Source organism: Zootoca vivipara, chromosome Z2 (assembly GCF_965207765.1).
Source record: "Zootoca vivipara chromosome Z2, rZooViv2.hap1.1, whole genome shotgun sequence".
Taxonomy (NCBI): domain Eukaryota; kingdom Metazoa; phylum Chordata; class Lepidosauria; order Squamata; family Lacertidae; genus Zootoca; species Zootoca vivipara.
In genome coordinates this window covers 29,382,586-29,402,670 of record NC_142585.1, presented here as the reverse complement: position 1 = coordinate 29,402,670, position 20,085 = coordinate 29,382,586, and the positions used below count along the sequence as shown (strand labels likewise).

At 43.7% G+C, this 20,085-nt stretch overlaps 1 protein-coding gene across 3 annotated transcripts in view; it reads left to right on the top strand.

The window, feature by feature from the left end:
• The window catches only part of AMOT (angiomotin), a 72,085-nt gene extending 52,519 nt beyond the window's left edge, over window positions 1–19,566 (top strand). For all 3 annotated transcript variants that reach the window (XM_035113573.3, XM_035113572.3, XM_088664694.1), the window contains exons 6-13: window positions 678–764; window positions 3,260–3,405; window positions 8,493–8,642; window positions 10,414–10,604; window positions 11,255–11,377; window positions 14,396–14,628; window positions 15,980–16,216; window positions 16,558–19,566. In XM_035113573.3, coding sequence (XP_034969464.1) covers window positions 678–764; window positions 3,260–3,405; window positions 8,493–8,642; window positions 10,414–10,604; window positions 11,255–11,377; window positions 14,396–14,628; window positions 15,980–16,216; window positions 16,558–16,658 — 1,268 coding nt within the window. In that variant the 3' untranslated portion in view covers window positions 16,659–19,566. The remainder of the gene's footprint in view (window positions 1–677; window positions 765–3,259; window positions 3,406–8,492; window positions 8,643–10,413; window positions 10,605–11,254; window positions 11,378–14,395; window positions 14,629–15,979; window positions 16,217–16,557) is intronic.
• The last annotated feature ends 519 nt before the right edge of the window (window positions 19,567–20,085 follow it).

Genomic DNA, 20,085 nt, shown 5'->3' with positions numbered 1-20,085 from the left:
CTTCCGATTCTATGATTCTATACCTAAAAGCTATCTAGCCTGTTTTGAGAAATGCTATGTTTAAAACTCTTATTTATTGATAGCTTTTTTCTAACTACACTCTTCAGCCAGAAAAGAAGTCTTGGAGGGTGATTTACAGATCAGGTTTAAAAAAAAAGGAAAAAAAGACTGTCCCTGTCCTCAGGCACACAATCTAAAAGACACAGCAGAAAAGGCAAGTGAGTGGGGAAGAAGGAGAAAATAAGCAAACCCAGATACCAGTCCTTAGTGAAGAGATCTTCTAATGAGCAGCTGAGATATAAACAGTTCAAGGGGGAGGAAGGGCTAATAGCTGCTGGTTTCTCAGGTGCTCCAGTAAAGTGACCCTGCACCTCTCCTCCTCCCATTGCCCCCTCACCACCCCTGGTTGCCTGGCGGAGTCTTCTTGAAGTACTGTTGCACTTACTTCTTCAGCCATGAGAACCAGCCTCCATTGTGGCCAGTAGCCATTGATAGCTTAACCATCCGTGAATTTATCCAGTCATCTTTAATTGCTGTCCACCTCACTGCAACTTGGTATCAGCTCCAGCCGGAGCTCCAGATTGATTGAGGAAGCTTGGTGTTAGGAAAACATACAATATGCTAGCTGCAATTACCTGTGCGGATTCTGTAAAATGTATTTATCCTCTCCTCTGCAGAGCGTATGGAAACGGCCAACAAGCAGCTTGCAGAGAAGGAAGGCTCTGAGGATAACAAGAAAACCATCTGCCAGCTCTTTGCACAAAGTGAGTCTAAATTTCTCCTTTAATATGGTTGAGGCCTGTTGCAAAGGTGGGCTTGAGGTGACAGCTCTTCAGAAATCACTAGTGCAAGCAGTGGGTAGGCTTGGGAATGGCTCAGCATAGCATAAGATGGTGAGATGCTGGTGGTGTCTGCTTGCATCTTTAAAAAAAAATAAGGCACCATCAGTGCTGCTCATAGTAATGAGCAGTTTCTCTTTCCCACCCTTTACTCACTACAGTTCTTTACTTCCACACATTCACACTTCCCCTGAACATTTATTTCTCTACCCCTTGGTTCTCCCCCACCTTACCGATACCTTTCCTAAATTGCACTGGATATAGTTCTATAGTGCAAAACAAAGGGAGAGATTAAAAGACTCTCCCAGCTCTTCCTGGAGATGCCGGCAGGGATTTTTTTCCTGGCTCATTGAGCTGATGGTGCAGGACCAGCAAAGGGAGAAGTTTACTAAGCCTTCCCTACATGAGCGAACCCATTCCTGCAGCCAATCAGAAGCAGCACTTTGGAAGTCGAACATTTCGTAAGTCAAACGGACTTCCAGAGCGTACTCTGTTCAACTTCTGAGGTACGACTGTATTGTTGATTTCAATTTTTTTTGAAAGTTTTAAATTGTTGGGCTGTTTAATGTTTTGGGGTTTTTTTTCCTCAGTAGCGTCCACATTACAGTCTACACTTAAAGTTAGCAACTTACCAGGATTTTAGACAAGATTCCAGCCCTTCCTGGAGTTTCTGGGGATTGAACCCAGGACCTTATGTTTGCAAAGCAAGTGCAGTGCCACTGAGCTATGGTTCTTCCCTGGGCAGTGGCTGCTGGGCTGCCCCTGAGCCCAGCCATGATGACTATCACCGAATGCTAGCTGCAAGGGAGTGACTACCGGGGGGTGGATGGGGGACTTTTTCTTTCATGCCCCTGTTTGTGGGCTTTCTGGAAGCATCTGACTGGCCATTGTAGGTAGATCCAGGACCTGTTGGGATAAGAATCTAGGAAGACCCCTGCTGGAGCAGACCCAAGGCTTGTCTTGCTCCAACATCCATCTTCCTCCAGTTTGCTCCTGAAACATAATTGATTTTGAAAGGAGAAAATGCTGCTGATACTCCTGGTGGATATTCCAGTGCTAACCGAATGAGATGCACCATCCCATTCCCCATGGGTAGGGTGTGAAAATACTACACGTCTATAGGGTCGCTTTTATAACATATAAACAGAGCCCTACCACTAAAATCTTAATGTGAACACAGTGTAAAATTCTGCTTTCATTCTTTCCACACCTGCAAGATTGGCACTGCTTAGCCTGTCTGCTGGCTGGATAAAATCTGGTTCTGTTAACAAAACTATCCACTTGGTGTCATTCCTTAGGCATGGGATGATGCCGCAGCTTGGAATGTGCTTTCTCCTGTGTTGTCAGGGCTGGATGTATTTTATTCAAGAGGTGTGTATTCTGCAGCTGAGTCAGTGTTGGCATCCAACTGGCAGAATGCTGAGAACCACAGCAGCTCCGCAAAAAGCAGCACCCTTGGTGAATTCATTCTTCATTTGTGCCACGCCACCTCATGCCTTAGGCATGCCTGGATTATCCTGTTTGTTTTGAACATAGTAACCCATAAAATGGGTCTTGTTTGGACACCTCACTGCAGAGGTTCCAGGCTGTTCATTCTTCGTAGAACACTTCTTGCTGGATTAAAGCAAGCAGCGAATCCACTCCATTTGGGATTCATCGTGTGTGTGTGTGTGTGCGCGCGCTCACGTGCGCTTGCTTCAGCCAAACCAAATGTCCTTAGTTAAAGTCCAGTTTACACAATTCCCTTGTGTGGGGGTAGACTCACTTCTCTCCCTCTAATTACCCAACTCAAATCACACTAGGCATATTGTGTGGAAGTCATCTGAATCTCACTAGCACAAAACGTTTTTGCACACCAGAATGAACTTTCCTAAACAGGAGCAAGGAATTGCAGTTTGTATGGGTGTTGTCTGTCTCATTTGTAGCAAACTACACTGTGGAGTTCACGTAGCTAAGGAATGGGGCGAAGGCTGGATTTGACCAAAGCAGTCAGATAATCTTGCTGGAAATTAGGTGTGCGAAATCATTCCTGCTGGCAGCATATTGTCCTTTTCTGTACATAGTGGGGCACTGAATTTGACATCTGCTGCAAGACCTACGGTTTTTTAGGCTGTTAATATATAAAACACAGGTGGACAAACATCAGGCTTGCAGAGTCGTAATTTGTTTTTTTACTAGAACTTGAGATCCACCAGTGTCACGGCCTGTCACATGGTTGTAGTAGGGATAAAAGTGTCAGGGGGGAACCATGCCAACTGCCTTGCACTCCTTGGAGGAAAGGTAGAATGAAGAAGGATGATACGCATTTTAAAAGAAACAGATTTTAAATGGATTTCCCAGAAGACGACTCAATCTTTCTCCTTGCCCTTATGCCCACTTTCTTAAAAAGTTTTCCTTCCACCCCCTCTTTATTTGGGCAGACAAAGAATCCCAGAGGGAGAAGGAGAAGCTGGAGATCGAGCTGGCCGGAGTTCGCTCTGCTAATGAGGAACAGAGGAGGCACATTGAAATTCGCGACCAGGCTTTGAACAATGCTCAAGCCAAAGTGGTGAAACTGGAAGAAGAGGTAAGGCCCCATTCCCCAGCGCAGAGGAACTGCTGGAGGTTCTCATCACATGTTCGGTCTGTTTCTCATTTCACACTTTTGTGTTTGCATTCTGCCATCTACATTCACTTTTAACAGAAAAGCAAAGTAAGTCATATCAAGTTGCACAGTAGCATAAATGATTCTTATTAATCCATACAAATTATCCGAATGGCCATCATATAATGTCCTGGGGGCAGCACAAAAGCTTTTTTCATCTATCTCAAGAGAGTCATGAAAGAATGTAGTTAAAGCTGTATTGCTCAGTTTTAGTCATACCTGCAAAGATCCCTTGGAGAGTTTAGAAAGTTTGGAAACTGGTCTTAAAAACAAAACATTTTGAAAAGGAAAACCTCCACTGCTTTCATCTCAAATAAGTGAGATCCCATCATCTCTATGGACAACTGTCATATTTTTAGCCAACCTGCGTTGGTGCTTGACGCTCTTGCGAAGGACCAGGTTGGTGCTTTTCATTCCTCTTGCAAATAAATGTGGATGCTCTTCCATGAATGAGCACCAGTTAAACTTACAGGATCTGCACTGCTAAAAGGCAGTAAGAATGGAATGTCCTTAAGGATGCCAGCTTGACTGCTGGACCCCCTTTCTTCAAACACTCACTGGGCATTATTAAGGAAACCAAAATCCCTAAAAGATTTGCCATTTTCTTTTTTACTGTAATTTCCCAAAACACCATTGTGTGAAGGGTGTTTTGAATTCTGAAAAGGAGAACCAGGCCTATGATTTTAGCACTGATTGGTTATCAATGCTATTATAGGTGGTTTGGCCAGATCCTTTGTGTGCTTAGTCCACATTTCTGAGCCCGTTAATTGTAAATAATTTCCAATCTAGCCTTACAAAAGAGTGAGGATTTTGCTAAGTGGTGTTCTTGGCACGTGTAGATGGTTGAGTTTTGTGTGTGTGTGTGTGTGTGTGTGTGTGTGTGTGTGTGTGTGTGTGTGTTGTGCACGCTGCTTCCTTGACTCTCCTCTGCTTGCTTAACCTTTTCCAGACTCCTTTTTAAGAGGATGATTGGGCATAGTATTGTGAAGGCTGTTTTTTATGCAAGTCCAGTTGGGCCTCTGAGCTTGCTCTTGGAAATAAAGTGGGGTGGGGTGGCTTCATTCCTGGTGCCCAGATAACAAAATTGGACGGTGGCATCCTTATTCTTAAGTGCATCTGAGACAGCAGGATTTCAGTCTTGTATGTGGGGAATAAAATGGGGAACTGTGCTCTCCTCCTTTCTCTGTTTTTTTTTCTTTCCATGCTTCCAAAAGTAGCAATGGGGAGCTTGGGGGGGCTACATCAGCTCATTGTGCAGGTGGGGGAACTGGGCTGGCCAGGGACTGATGGCTGTTGTGGTCCAGGGTATCTTGGGCGCACCAGGGTGACCAAGGCTGTAAAAGAAAAGAAAAGAAGGAAACCCTCATGCAATGGAATGCTGGCGCTATTGTGTTTTCGGTACAAATGATGGAAGATATTCGCAGCTGCTGCGTGATCCGATTTCAGAGCAGCTGCATTAAAAATATAAGAACCTGCTGGATCAGACCTGTGGCCATAGCTGCCAAGTTTCCCGTATTCCCCGGGAAACCCCTGTTTTTCCAGCCGTTTCCTGCTGGCAGCCCGGATTTTTAAAAAAACCCGTAAATGCCCTGGATTCTTACCGGCCTGGGGAGGCTCCTTCTGCACATGCCTGGAGTCTCTGGACATGCACAGAAGCGATTTCTGGCGCTGCAGCCATTTTGGAAATGGGCAGAGCATGCATAGAAGCGACTTCCGGTGCTGCTCTGCCCAGCTCCAAAATGGCCGCAGCGTGACTTCCGGCGCTGCAGCCATTTTGGAAATGGGCAGAGCATGCACAGAAGCAACTTCCGGTGCTGCTCTGCCCAGTTCCAAAATGGCCGCAGCATGACTTCCAGTGCCACCGATCCTGGATTTTTCAATCTGGGAGTTGGCACCTATGCCCATGGCCCGCCTAGTACAGCATCCTGTTATCCTAAACAGTTGCCTGTGGGAAACCAGCAAGCAGGATTCAAGCACAAGACCACACCCTACTCCTGCAGTTTCCAGCAACTCAGAAGCATTCCAGATACTCAGATGCATTGCTGCCTCCAGCTGTAGAGGCAGACAGCAAGAGCCATTGTTGCTGCTAGCCCTCTCCTCCTTCATGAATTTGCCTTAATCCTCTTTCAAAGCCGCCTTGGTTGTCTTCCCATCTTCTTTGAAGAGAGGGTTTTTTTTTTCTGTGACTGTGCCATGCAAGTCTTCTCTCACCCAGATTTTAATAGGAGCTGGAGAAGGATTCATCTCTGTTACGAGAAAAACATTTCCAAGCCTCTTGGGACTCATTCCCAAACTGTGGCAGCTCTAGAGCTCTGGCTGAACGATTGCTTGGAATTTTTGACCCGTTGGGAAGACATCTTGTGCTTTGAGTCACTGCGCAGAATATGCACCAAAAGAATTTTTGAAAATAAGGGAAAGTTTATTGATCAGCATCAACAGGGATAATATGGCCATGGTTTTCTAATTTACTTTTTTACCTCTGAATACTGATTGTGGTGATCAAATCCAAGCTGCTAATAGTATTTGTTAACTTGGCTTTCAAAGTATACTTTTCAAATTCTGGATTGTTTTTAGCCAAGTTTTTCCCTTTGTTATATGGGAAGATATGAATTCCGTTTTTTTCATCTAATTCCTTAATTATTATTTTTTAAAATATTTTTATTAAAGTTTTTCACAATACAATAAGATAGCTGCTACCATAACGACAAGCAAAACAAGTAGAATATAGATTCCTCTCTTGTAGGCAATTATCAGCCCCCACCCACAGAACATATCAGTCCCTCCCATCTCTCACCTGGGATCCTTCCTTTCTCCTCCCAGCCACTCACCCTGGGAGGGCGGCAACACTCCCCTGTCTCCCACCCAGGGTCCTCCATGAACCATCCACCACCCGCATGAATACGGGGTACAGTACTTAATTCCCTGGACCTTAACAAAGGATTCCAAAGAAAAAATAAAAAGAAGAAACGAGAGAGAGAGAGAGAGAGAGAGAGAGAGAGAGAGAGAGAGAGAGAGAGGATTAGAGAGAGATAAAAGGGGCTTCCAATTTTCCATTTGCCAATTACATTTAAAAGAAATAATCAGTCAGTCCAAGATAACATCCATCTTCTCCACTTTCTGTTAAACAGTATTTCTTTTAAGTCAAAGCGTCTCAGAATCATTCTTTTCTTTTCCCCCACCAAAGTCCAGGACTGGTTCCCAGATTGTTATTATTATTGGTAAATATCAACCAAGTTTTTTCTTTAATATTAACTTTATGTCCATTAATTCCCACCACCAGTTTCCCCTTTGTTCTTAGAGACAGGAAGTGGCTCTTACAAGTTTTCTGATTGTATATTTTAATCAGCAGACAGAGAAATCTCTCTAATTTGCAGGGTTTTTTTCTCGTCCCAGAAGTATTTAATGAAAGAGAGGGTGCAGGTTTTCTTTACCCACAGAGGGTCGTTACGTGGCGTTTGGGCACAATGCCAGCTCTTCAGCTTGCCATCTAGTTCTGTCACCCATCCAAGCCACCAGGTGCAGAAAGCAGAGAACAGCCTTGATCAAAGCATTTGAGGTTTCTCCTATTTGATCACTCTTATCTCCCAAAATGATTTAATAGTCAGACCATCTGTCTGACTACCATCAATCACCGCATAGTTATCTTCTATCAGCGGAACTGATGGAGAAGGTCAGTCCGCTATTCCTTCTCTCGGAAGTGTGTGGGGGGATATCACAAGATCAAATTCCAGTTTCCGTGGAATCGCCCAAGAATATTCATTTTACTCATTCCCCACCCCCCATTTATTGCATTTATATCCCAATTTATATCCCTCCAAGGAGCTCAATGTGGCATACACGGCTCTCCCCCCTCCCCATTTAATCCCCACAACAGTGACTTCCCCCCAAGGTCAGCCAGTGAGCTTCATGGCTAATTGTGAGGAACTGAACCCTGGTTTCCCAGGTCTTAGTGTAACACTCTGTGACTAGGACACCATAGATATAACATGTCTGTTTATAGTGTGTCTGTTTCAAGGGCCCATGCATATGCATTGGCACAGAAATTGCTGGGTTGTTTTTAAACTTCTCTCTCTCTTTTTTTTTTGCATCACTCCATTTTGGTCTGTGAGTAATTTTCCAGAGGCACTCTTTGAGGGTTATAACTTATTTTAAAACAAGCAAACAGAAAGTGGGAAAGAACTGACCAGATGAGTTTGGCTTGAGTTGCTTTTGAGGCACGGTGGCGCTTCGTGGTGTCTGGTTCTCAAAGGTTCTGTGCGACAACTCAGCCATGCTCAAAACCCTCCCATACAGAATACAGGTTTATTCACTCGGTCACGGGGATTCGAACCACCGACCTTCTGATCGGCAAGCCCCAGAGGCTCAGTGGTTTAGACCACAGCGCCACCCGCGTCCCACATTGATGGCTGAGCTCTGCCCTCTACAGTTGGAGGCAGCAAATGCTTTTGAATACCATTTCCTGGAAACCATAGGTGGGGAGGGTGTGCTCCTGTGCTCAGTTCCTGCTTGTGGATTTCCCACAGGAATCTGGTTGGCTACTGTGAGAACAGGACGCTAGACTATGTGAGCCATTTGCCTCATCCAGGAAGCCCTTCTTAGCTCTCTGGGGTTTCAGGGAGAGGTCTTTCCCAGCCTTACCTAGCTGTGTCAGGAATTGAACCCATAACCACAGAGTACTGTTGTGCTCAGGTCCTGCTTGCAGACTCCCCAGCTGGTCAGTGGGCGTGAGAACAGAGTCCTGGTCTAGTTGGGCCTTTGACCTAACCCAGCTGGCTCTTCTTATGTCCTGCATTCAGTTCCCTACCACTGAGCCCTTCCCCTGATTTGGGGGGACAGCAAAAGGGTGGTTGTTGCCCTCCCCCTGCTGTGCTTTTGGGATAATGGGGGGGGGGAATCTAGGTTTCTGCCCTTGACAAATGCTTGCTGGAGCTAGCAGGTGCCATGATGCTTCTGGATACTAAAAGGAGCTTCACCACCTACACTCCCCCCCCACCCTTTTTTTCTTTTAGTTGAAGAAGAAGCAGGTTTATGTTGAGAAGGTGGAGAAAATGCAACAGGCCTTAGTTCAGCTGCAGGCAGCCTGTGAGAAGCGCGAACAGCTGGAACACCGACTGCGGACACGGCTGGAGAGGGAACTTGAATCCCTTCGGATGCAGCAGGTAAGAGGATCTTAAGCAGACCGCCACTTTCCAACTGAGTACGTTCCTGGGCACAATTGAAAATGTTGGTGCTGACCTTTAAAAGCCCTAAACGGCCTCGGTCCTGTATACCTGAAGGAGCGTCTCCACCCCCACCATTCAGCCCGGACACTGAGGTCCAGCACTGAGGGCCTTCTGGTGGTTCCCTCACTGCGAAAAGTGAGGTTACAGGGAACCAGGCAGGGGGCCTTCTTGGTAGTGGCGCCTGCCCTGTGGAACGCCCTCCCATCAGATGTCAAGGAAATAGACAACTATCTGACTTTTAGAGTACATCTGAAGGCAGCCCTGTTTAGGGAAGTTTTTAATGTTTGATCTTTTATCATGTTTTTAATATTCTGTTGGGAGCCACCTAGAGTGGCTGGGGCAACCCACCAAATGGGCAGGGTATAAATAATAAGAGGAGGAGGAGCTGGGCTTCTGGTTTTTAAAAAGCCCTGGTGAAACTTATTTAACCAACTGCTTTTTTGAAAGGAGGTGAACACACACAGGAACCTAACCCTAACACCATATCAGCTGCTTCATCCCTCAAGTTCAGAATTGTTTACACTGACTGGCAGCAGCTCTCCAGCATTTCAGGCAGGGAATCTTTCCCAGCCCTTCTGCATGTGGCGCAAACACTGTGCCATTGGCCCTAGTTAGCGACTTAAGAGTGAGCATTTTTTTTCTGTTAGGAGACACATCACAGGCGCCTTTCCTTCTGCTGCTTCCTGCACTGTTCATAAAGTGCCTCTGTTATGTAATGAATTTAGTGTGTGTCAAAGCAGAGCTTCCAGCTGAACAGTTGTCAGGTTGTTCCACTGCATGTTTTTCAGCCCATGGTGAGATGCATGCATTTTTATTACTAGGGGATAAAAACTGTTCTGTCCAAGTGAGCCACAGAACGGCTTGGTCCCACAACTGATAATTAGCACACTTCAAACTTGCCAAGCAATCCAACATTTGGCTGACTTAGGTGAATCAAACTTTATTCTCCAGGAAGCCGCAGAGTTAGCAAATGTAATAATAATGTGATCAGTGGGACAGTCGCTCAGTGTCCCCAGCATAGGCAAATGTGTGGCACACCTACGATTTTATAGAACCTTTATTTTCAGTAATGTCAGAGTTTGCAGGTGGAGAACACTTTTATTTTTGCATTTATTTGATACTTGTAAATGGGATATTTGTATGAATCAATGCCTTGTTATCCCTTCTGGAGATGCACTGTACAGGCTATGATGTCCTATGGTTTATCTTTATCTTTATTTATATCCCACCTTTTCCCCAGACTGGGAAAGCCAGCTTACATGAATTAAAACAACTCTGATTAAATGCAGAAGGCTAAAAACATGAAAGATGATAGTTTAAAAATACTTAAACTGTAATAGAATTAAAGCAATATAAAAAAGGTCTATTGGTAAAAACAGCACAGTCAGTCCCCAAGAGCCTGTCAGAATAAAACAGTTTTCACCTGCCAGTGGAAAGACAAGAAGGAGGGAGTCAGTCTGCCTTCTCTAGGGAGGGAGTTCCAGAGTCTGGGAGCCGCCACCAAGAAGGCCCTATTGGTTTACATCTTCAGTTCATTGTATTCTTTCCCTTCGTATTATGTTTGCACTTTTCAACGAATATTTATCCTGAAACAAATAATAATAATAATAATAATAATAATAATAATAATAATAATAATAATAATGTGTTCAGTGGGGAAGGCACCAGCCTTCATTCTAAGCAGCTTATTGGCTCGTTTTATCATCAGCGCCAGGGGACGTCTCAGCCGGCCAGTGTCTCTGAATACAACGCCACAGCACTTATGGAGCTCCTGCGGGAAAAGGAGGAGCGGATTCTTGCCCTGGAAGCAGACATGACGAAGTGGGAACAGAAGTACCTGGAAGAAAGCGTCATGAGGCAGTTTGCATTGGATGCCGCAGCTACAGTTGCTGCCCAGAGGTAGGAAGCGGAGTTGATAGTACAGAAACCGGGGGAGAGGAGAGTGTTTCTTTAGAGCCCCCGTCCCCACAGTGTTTTTATTTATTCATTTCACTTCATTCATGGAGTATGGCTCTGTAAACTGATGTGCAAGTAAGGTGTGTCTGTTTCAAGGGCCGAAGCATATGCTGATGGAACCCACTCTGCACCACTGAGGTCACCTGAGCCTCAGACGACAGAAAAGCATGCAGAAGCTGCGTTCCCGCTCCTTTAGGGAGAGTGTTGTTTTCCTCTGCTTTAAAAAACGTTTTTAATGCATTTTTTGCCCCTTTTGTTCTTATTTACTTTAATTTGCTGTAATACTCTTAGTAAAACATTTATTTTTTTAAAAAGAGTGGGCAACCTCCAGGATCTCATTATTATGAACCTGGCTTCTAATAAAAGTTTGTGTGTTTTTTCATACAACCACAAGGGCTAGAATTTCTAAATCCTGCAGCCACCCAGACCTCGCGTTGTGGGGCAACATGGGATTCTTCTGATACAGGAGCTTGGCTAGCGTTTGGGTGAGGTTGAGCATCCTGGTTACACGCAGGAGCTACACTGCGATGGCTTCTGTTCGGTAGGGATCCTGCTTACACACTGCCCAGCTACTAGTCCTGCTTACTTTTCAGGGACACCACTGCCATCAGCCACTCGCCCAACGCCAGTTACGACACCTCTCTTGAAGCCCGCATCCAGAAGGAAGAGGAGGAAATCCTGATGGCTAACAGGAGATGCCTAGACATGGAGGGAAGGTAAACTGCAGCTTGATCATTTTTCTTGTGCTGTTCTTTCGTATCAGTTTTTAAATACAGGTGAAACTCGGAAAATTAGAATATCGTTGAAAAGTGTGTTTATTTCAGTAATGCAACTTATTGTTTTTTATTTTTCTTTTAATTTTTACATATGCTTTCTTTTGGAAATTCCACAGTAATAAAACAAATTGTTACAATAATACAAAAATAAGCATTGCTATTACATTAATTACATTCCATTTATAATTGACCCGCCTAACGATAAATAATTTCAAGTACAACAAATCAAGGCTTGACATACCTTGCTTTGCATGTCATGCATCTATCTCATATATTGGTTTCACCTTTTAAGTTGCATTACTGAAATAAATGCACTTATCTACGATATTCTAATTTTTCGAGTTTCACCTGTACATAATTAATTAGGATAGGAAACGTTTCTTCTCTTCACATACCCACACCCTTTTTCCTGGAGTCAAAATTGAGATGCTGCACAATCCATAGGATTGCAGAAAACCTTTTTTGTGGGAATGAACACAAGCAGGGTTAGTAGTACAACACCAAAGGAAGAGATTCTGGCTAGCCAGGTGGCTCCTCCCCTCCCAGGATTGGATAGCTTGATCCATGGAAGAGGAGCATAACTTCTTTGATGTGTGCGCACATGTCTAACTCCCCTCCCTCCCATAAATTTTCTATACTAAATTATAAAAACAAATCTCAAACCAGTTTACAAAAAGAACAAAAAACAATAAGATTATCAGTTAAAAACAGCTGTTCAAAACATTAAAACACACACAATTAAAATCGATAAGCCAGTTTAAATCACATTTCAGCATTCTACATATCTGGATAGGCTTGCCTAAACAAAAATGTTTTTAGCAGGTGCTGAAAAAAAACACAAAAATGCACCTGCCTGATGTTAAGAGGCAGGGAGTTCCGAAGTGTGAGTTCTTACAAATGTGGAACAAGTGTTATGTTGCAACTATAACAGTGTAAAAGCTAGATATTTCTTGGTTCCTCCTTCCATGTAAACCTCCTTTGTGTCCAGCATCAAATTGAATTGCTTTGAACCATGCCTGAACACTGCCTGGCAAGTCTCCTCTTGGAATGTGATATTTTTTTTGTACTGTATTAAAAATGCTTCATTTTCAAGAACCTTTATATTTTCTCTGGCTCTTCTTTCTCTTGCCCCTGATTAGAAACTCCATTGAGTATCAGACATGTCTTGCCAATTATATTTATACTAGCGTTAATTATATTCAGCCACCTTCACATTATGCATAAATTTGTAACACGTGAAATTTAAGCGTTAGTTGATGAATTAATTTAAAATGATAATCTGATTATTCCTGTTCCTCTTATCTTTTTGGCTTATTAACATTCAGTTCTTTAACATACTATTGTTGTTTTAACATTCCTTTTTCCTAGGAATTAACCAGTTGGATTGGTTTTGTTTTTTACTATTTTCATACACATATTAATAAACTGATATTTTGTAGTTATTTATCTCTCTGGATTAATAAAGGACATTGAGAGTAGTTAAGATATCCTTTCAGGATCAAGAATGTTTATGTTATTTGGAAGGGGGATTGAATTTCTGTTTCCACATTGGTTTGATTTTTCTTGTTCATAGTGATAAAATTGTTATGTACAAAACAATAAAAATTATTTAAAGAAAAGTCTTTCCAACCTGGTGCCACCCTTTTTCTAAAAAAAGTAATTTTTTAAATTCAATTTTAATTTTCATGCAAAAATTTACAAAAAATGCCATAAACAAACCAAAAATATAGTAAATAATAATTACCACAAACTAACCAAAATTACAATAAATAATAAATAATCTTTCCTTAATTAAAAAACAATTTACATCTCATCAACCACCCCAACCACCCACCACCCAACCCTCCACCCACCCTATTGTGTTTTCCAGCCAGTCTTATATTGCGCTTTTTGTTTCTCTTCCTTTGCTCATATGTATACCTATGTCCTTACTGTCCCTTTTAATATTCATTAGTTTGAACCTTCATAAATCTGTTGAGAGATCAGCGTTCTCCACAAAGCTAGCTATATAATCTTTGAATTTTTTCCAATCTTTATCCTTTTCTTTCTCATTTATTCCTTTAATTTCTGCTGTTTTTGTTGTCAAATTGTAATATGATATCATATTTACTTGCCAATCCTCTTTGCTTAGTATCCTGTTACTCTTCCAATTTTTTCCTATAAGTAATCTAGCCGCTACTGTTGCATACATTAGAATATACCTGTCCTTCGGTAAGATCTCCTCATCTAGCATTCCTCATCTAGTCATCTAGATGAGAAGAAGATGTAGATCAGGGGTCCCCAGACTTACCGTGCGGCGGGCCGGTGCCCGCCACGCCGACCACGCGGCGGGCCGGAGGGCAGGGGAGTGCGCGCGCAGCGGGCCGGAGGGCGGGGGAGTGCGCGCCCGTGCGCACACGCACACGGGCGGGGAAAAAATCGCAGAAAATCGCTTGTGCGCATGCGTATGGGCCTCCCCCGACCCGGAAGTGCACCAGAAATTACCTCTTCCGGGTCGGGAGAGGCCCATACGCATGCGCACAAAGGATTTTCGGCGATTTTTTGCCGATTTTCAAGATCGTCGCTGCGCCGCGCGCCGTGAGAGCGGGCGGCGGCAGCGGGTGGCGGGGGTCGTCGCAGGCCGTATTGGAAGGCCGATTGGGCCGCATCCGGCCCGGGGGCCGTAGTTTGGGGACCCCTGATGTAGATGAACCTGGTGCCCTCCTGATGGTTTTTTGGACCTCAAGTCCCATCAACACCAGGCTTGGCAGAGGCTGTCCTGCACAAATTATCTGGAATCTTCTTGAGTGTAGCAGGACATCCCTCAGTTCTTTCGCTAGAGCCCATGGGCTATCAAGCATCCTATTGACATACCCATGAACTCTGCCCAGTTTTCTTAATATTTGGGAAGAGGGATGCAGTCAGAAAAAGCCCCAGGATCACTGATATATTGAGGACTGTCCTTTTGCCCACTCCTAGGATCAAGACACTCCATGCTCAAATCATTGAGAAGGATGCCATGATTAAGGTGCTCCAGCAGCGGTCCAGGAAAGAGGCCAGCAAGACAGACCAGCTGTCTTCCATGAGGCCAGCGAAATCCCTGATGTCCATCTCCAACACTGGCTCAGGCTTGCTCTCTCATTCATCAACACTGAGCAGCACTCCCATTCTGGAAGATAAGAGAGAGGACAAGAGCTGGAAGGGCAGCTTAGGTGATTTACGTGTGTGGGTGTGGGTGTAGGGGTGGGTAGGTGGGTGGTGTGGTTTCACAAATAATACATGGGCTCTGAGCAGTCCAGTTGACCAGAGATTAAATGCTGCCTTGCAGGACCGGCCCTATCCTTTGGTAGAATTTAATTTTGACATCGGCGGCATGTATTTTTAGAATTTGTCTCCATGGAAGTGACAGAGAATCAACTCAAACTGCCATCTTGAAATGACCCCCACCCCTTGATTTATTGTTGTATTTGAACAATCACTGGATTTTTATCTCTCTGGTGCCAATATGTTGACACCAGGCTCAAATACTACACACCTGTGGCAGGGGGTGGGGTGGACACATCTTCCTGCTTTGGGCAGTGATGAACATGGCAGCCATCAGTGAAGCACATGCACAGCAGCACAATCTTTTCCCACTCTGAACTTCTGGCTGTGCCATTATAATCACTTGCCTAAAGTTGCACTGATGGAAGTGTGTATTTGTGTTGTGACCCTCTGGAATGCATACTTTAGTAAGGCTCTTGGCTCTTTTTTATTATTAAATAAATGTAAATATTATATATTCAGTTTAAAAACCAACAAATAAACTCAACAACACACAATAAGTAAGGCAAATGAAAGCAAAAAAGAAGAATGGGTCAAAAAAATTAAAAACAAACACACACCCAAAATGCCTGGGTGTCTTGGGAAATGGCAATATTGCACCCACAGATAGATTCCTAAGAACATACAAAAGTCAGACCACAGTGGCTGACATCTGGCTCAGTATTGTCCCCACCAGGGATGTCCGACTGGTCAATTGGGATCAGCAGGTCAATCCTTGGGATCCCCGTTTCCTTCAGTCGCTCAGGATCGCTAAACCGGATGACAGAGTTAGCACTGGCTGCTGGCCAGCTTTTGTCTTGGTGAGCGATTTTTGGGTTCCCAACTTAAAATAATCACCTCCATGTTGCGTCTCTCTACAACAACTTGACAAAAAAGCTTGACAAATCTGAACTCCCCCCCCCCCAAATGGATGGATCACTGCCATTTTTTTCTTTTCTTTTCTGGGAGTAGATCACAGTCTCTTGGGAGTTGGATGTCCCTGGTTTACACTAATGGGCAGCAGCTCTCCAGAATTTCAGGTGGAGGTCATTCCCAGCCATACCTGGAATATGCCATTGGGGACCTTTCTTCATGCAGACCTGATGCTCAGCTTCTGAGCTGTGACCCTTTCCTGAAACTCTACATTGTCTTAACAGACTGGGTGCTGTGGGATGCTCCCAGGGAGAAGAATACTGTATAAGATGAAGCTGGCATCATGCATCTGGTGTGCAACTGCCTTGTCCTTTGTCTCCCCTTCAGGTGTTCTGCTGGGAACAGAATGCCGCTCCGAATCCATTCCTTCCACTCCTTCGCCCATCCTCCCCTCCCCTCCGCTGCTGTTTGCGCACTCCAAGACCGGCAGCCGAGACTGTAGCACTCAGACGGACCGGGGAAGTGAGCAAAGCAAGGTCTCCACCTCTTCTTCCTCCTCTGCTTTGCCTCCTGTGCAAGGGAGGCTCCCTGCTATGAATCTGACCTACACTTCGGACAAAGCAGGTAATGAGGACTTTCCCTTTGGCTGAGCCAGGACTTAAGAATAATGAACAGCAATAATGTAAAGGCTTTCAATGAGTTAAAGCAACATTCTGCCCAGGGGCCATACTGGCTGGGGATGATGGGAGTTGCCATCTAAAATACCTGGAGGGCATCAGGTTGGGGAACAGCTGATCTCACCAGTTAAATCACTTAAAGATTGCAGCCCTAGATGGAAGGCATTTTGCTAGATGGAAACAAGAGCTGGAAAAGTATATAGTTGTCAATTGACTACCACCCCTATAAACTTATCATCACACATACCCCACCACCTTTTAAACTTATTTCCTTCTCTTGCTTTATAGATACGCCAGTTTTCCATTCCAACACTCTAGAAAGGAAGAACCCAGCTCAGAATTTGGGGCAGGACCTCAACGATGCAGAAATGGTGGAGTATCTCATCTGAAGAAATTGAAAGCTGAAGCGGACTAGCAAGAAGTGTCTCCGTACCCCTCCCCCTGTGAAACTTTTTTTTTAAAATAGCAAATCATAGTAAAGGAACCCAGAGCTTTCTGCTGTTTTTGTATATATATATATATATTTTCTCAAAGGTATGGACAGGTTAACTTATATTTTGTTCCAAAATTATTAAAGTAGTTCTGGGTTGTTTTTTTAAGAAGGTTCTTTCCCGTATCTTCTTTCTGTTTCTTTAAAAATACTGGATCTGATAGCATCTGGATAAAAATTAAACCAAGCTCTTAAATGCACTAAATTTTTTAAATGTCAGTATTTTTTTTTGTTATTAAAAAACAACAACCCTGTGTTGTAAGGAAAGTAAGGACCTTATTTAGACGTTGACGTCCATAATGCCTTTTTACAAAGCCTGTTACTTCCCAGGTTTCTCTGTTTGCCAGATGATTACATGGTGCTGTCACTTTTGAGTGTCGTTTAAATGTCCCAAATATTCAGGGGTCCCTGAGAACCATTGTACGTATGGGACTCCAAAGGGTGGAACGACTTTTTTTCACGTTCCTTGCCCTTTTTGCTAGAGTGTCCGTTTTCACAGAACATTCCAGGACTAGAAAAAAATAAGTTGATTTCCACAATGTGCCTGCACTCGTTTTTTTGTTTTTTTTTAGGAAAAAAAAAATACATCTTATTGTTCATATCATTCTGTCCATTCGTTAGATACCCCAAGATGTAAGGGGAGTTTTCTGTTTATTTCATATATGTCAAAGGGCTTCCTACCCTTGCAGCAGGATGGGGAATAATGTGTCCCATTCAGGATTTCAGTGAACAAGCTGTGAGCCTTTTCTCCATGTTGTTCTGCTGTTCCGTTCCGTTTAAACCGCAGCCATTCAGCTGGCTTGACTGGAGTTACTGCTAAACTAAGCAAGTGGCAGGGTGTGTCACCAGACAGAAACTTGATTTTCTATGTGGCCATGCTGGGGAGTTTTCCCTAAACCATATTTTTGCCTCTTCCACATGCCTTCTTAGACTATAATCGATTCATTCCAGAAGTTAGCAGTTTTTTCTCTTAAAATAATTGTATAGTTTGATGTAAGAATGTAGTGCCTTACTCAAGATAATAGTTACACTGGGGTCCTTTTCTAAATAAAGTAAAGCAACCCTGCAGGTTGAAAACCTTGCGTTTTCCTGAAAACTCATTAATCTTCTGCACAAATTTAGAAATTATAATAGATTCATAACTAAGGTTTCAGATTTTCATACCCATACAGATAGACACACACCTGTAACGTAACATGCATTATTTTGTTTCTTGGGAGCTGACATAAATATTGCAGCACTAGGTAGAGAACTTTGCAAGGATCGATTTTAAACATGCATTTAAAAGTTTGAAAAAAGAATGTGTTTCTGTCGTACATGTTTTTAACAACAGCCAGCACAGATCCCAAAGTTACGTATATTAGAGAAATGAGCAGAAGTGGGGGAGTAACTAGATTATGTCATTCAGAGGCAACAGAGGGAACCATTGAACAAAATGTAAACTCTGAGTCTGTGGGTTAAGTTGTGTCCGAAGGGAAGTGCCTTCTGAGCGCAAGTCTATTCTCCTTTATCCAGGTGCCTCCAATCCTGTGGTAGGTGAGAGAGCATGTTGCATGCAAGCCTCTCCTTAGCATCTTCAGAAGATCAAGATCTGAAATGGCATAAAGAAAGGTGAAGCATCCATTGTGTCCTATGGTGCCTTTTGACCTTCGGGATTATTTCCCTTTAATAGGGACAAAGCAAGTGATCTTATACCATATAATTATTTCAGAGTGTACTCTCCCCAGGCCAGCAAAAGGAGTTCTGGAGGGCTGCAGGTTCATCCCTAAAATGTTGTGCCAGTTTGGGTGGGAGAAGAGACGCAGATTCAAAGGAGATTTCTCCATGCACATTTGGGGACACCCTGATTTTTTTATTTTTTGCAACTCTCTGCTGCTACGAATTAGCCTCATAGTAGCTGGGAGTTTTGTGGAAGCAAGTGAATTTTTCCACTGGTCACCCACTCTTTTCATTATGCTAATTATGGGACTTTGGGAATCTGCATGCTGATTAGGAAAAATTGTTTTCCTCGCATGTAACTTTTGGCCTGCTGTGGAATTAAAGTTGGAAGTTGACACTACTTAGGAGAAGTTATGCTGCGCAATGCTCCTTCTTCTGCTTCTCCTTTTCATCTGTAAAATTTATTGGTACTGGACATGAGGCAAGACAATATAAAACTGATAACCTTTGTGCTCGAACCAAACCTTAGACTAAGAGTTTTAACACAAACTCGGGTAATAGAAGCTATGCTGTAGATGAGTCTTCCCCAGCTGGGAACACCACAATTCCCATCTTCCCCAGCCTGCATGGCCAATGGGGAGGGGGGGGGGACAGTGGTAGTTCTAAACATCTTGACGGCACCAGCGGGGAAGACTATGTGTAGATTGTATAGAGGAAGGCTTTGTAGTTATTCTTACACGTTGCAGGGGGGTTGGACTCTAGATGACCCTTAGGGTCAAATCCAATCCTATGATTCTGAAAGCAAATCAACAGGTGTTGCGTTCCCCCCAACCCTGTTGCAACACTCCAGGGGTCTTTCCTGCAACGTCTTCCCACTGGGAACAGACCCATTAGACCAGATGATTCAGGAACTGGTTGTAGGGATGATACCAACATCTTGTGTCTCCAGTCTGTTGAAAGGAGGGAATTTGCGGAGCTCTGAACATGTTGAATGTCTTCGCTTGGTGCCTCTCTCTATATATATATTTCTTCTCCTGCACCAGTATAGGAATGTGTGTATTATTATTTTTTATGTCTAGACTGTAAGCCTCATGACAAAGTGTACCTGTACTGTATTTATGGAGAAAATAAAATTGTTTCTGAAAATATATTTGCTTCAGACTGTTTTTAGCACTTCTACTTTTTCAGTATCCACATCAGTGTTTAGATGGAAACATTTTCAACAGGGGTGGCTAACTTGAGGCTCTCAGGATTTGAACAGAGGACTCCAAGGGCCTAGTCCAGTGTTTCCCAAACTTGTTGGACTACAACTCCCATCATCCCCAGCTAGCAAGACCAGGGGTCAGGGATGATGGGAATTGTAGTCCAAAAACCATCTGGAAACCCAGGTTTAGGAAACACTGGCCTAGTCCAGCATTCTAACCCAGGGGTAGGCCTGCAGATGTTTCGACTACACCTAACATATAGAGGGGCCATTACTGCTCTAACCACTACACCACAGTGGTTCTTAACTCCAGTTGTTGGACTCCAGCTCCCAGCCGCCATGCCCATTGGTCTACCCAACAATATATATAAAGGTTAGTCACATACTGAGAAACGTAACACAACAAACAGTGTTCTCAGGGATCAATGCAAAAGCCCCACTCTGCCCCCCCAAACAACACATT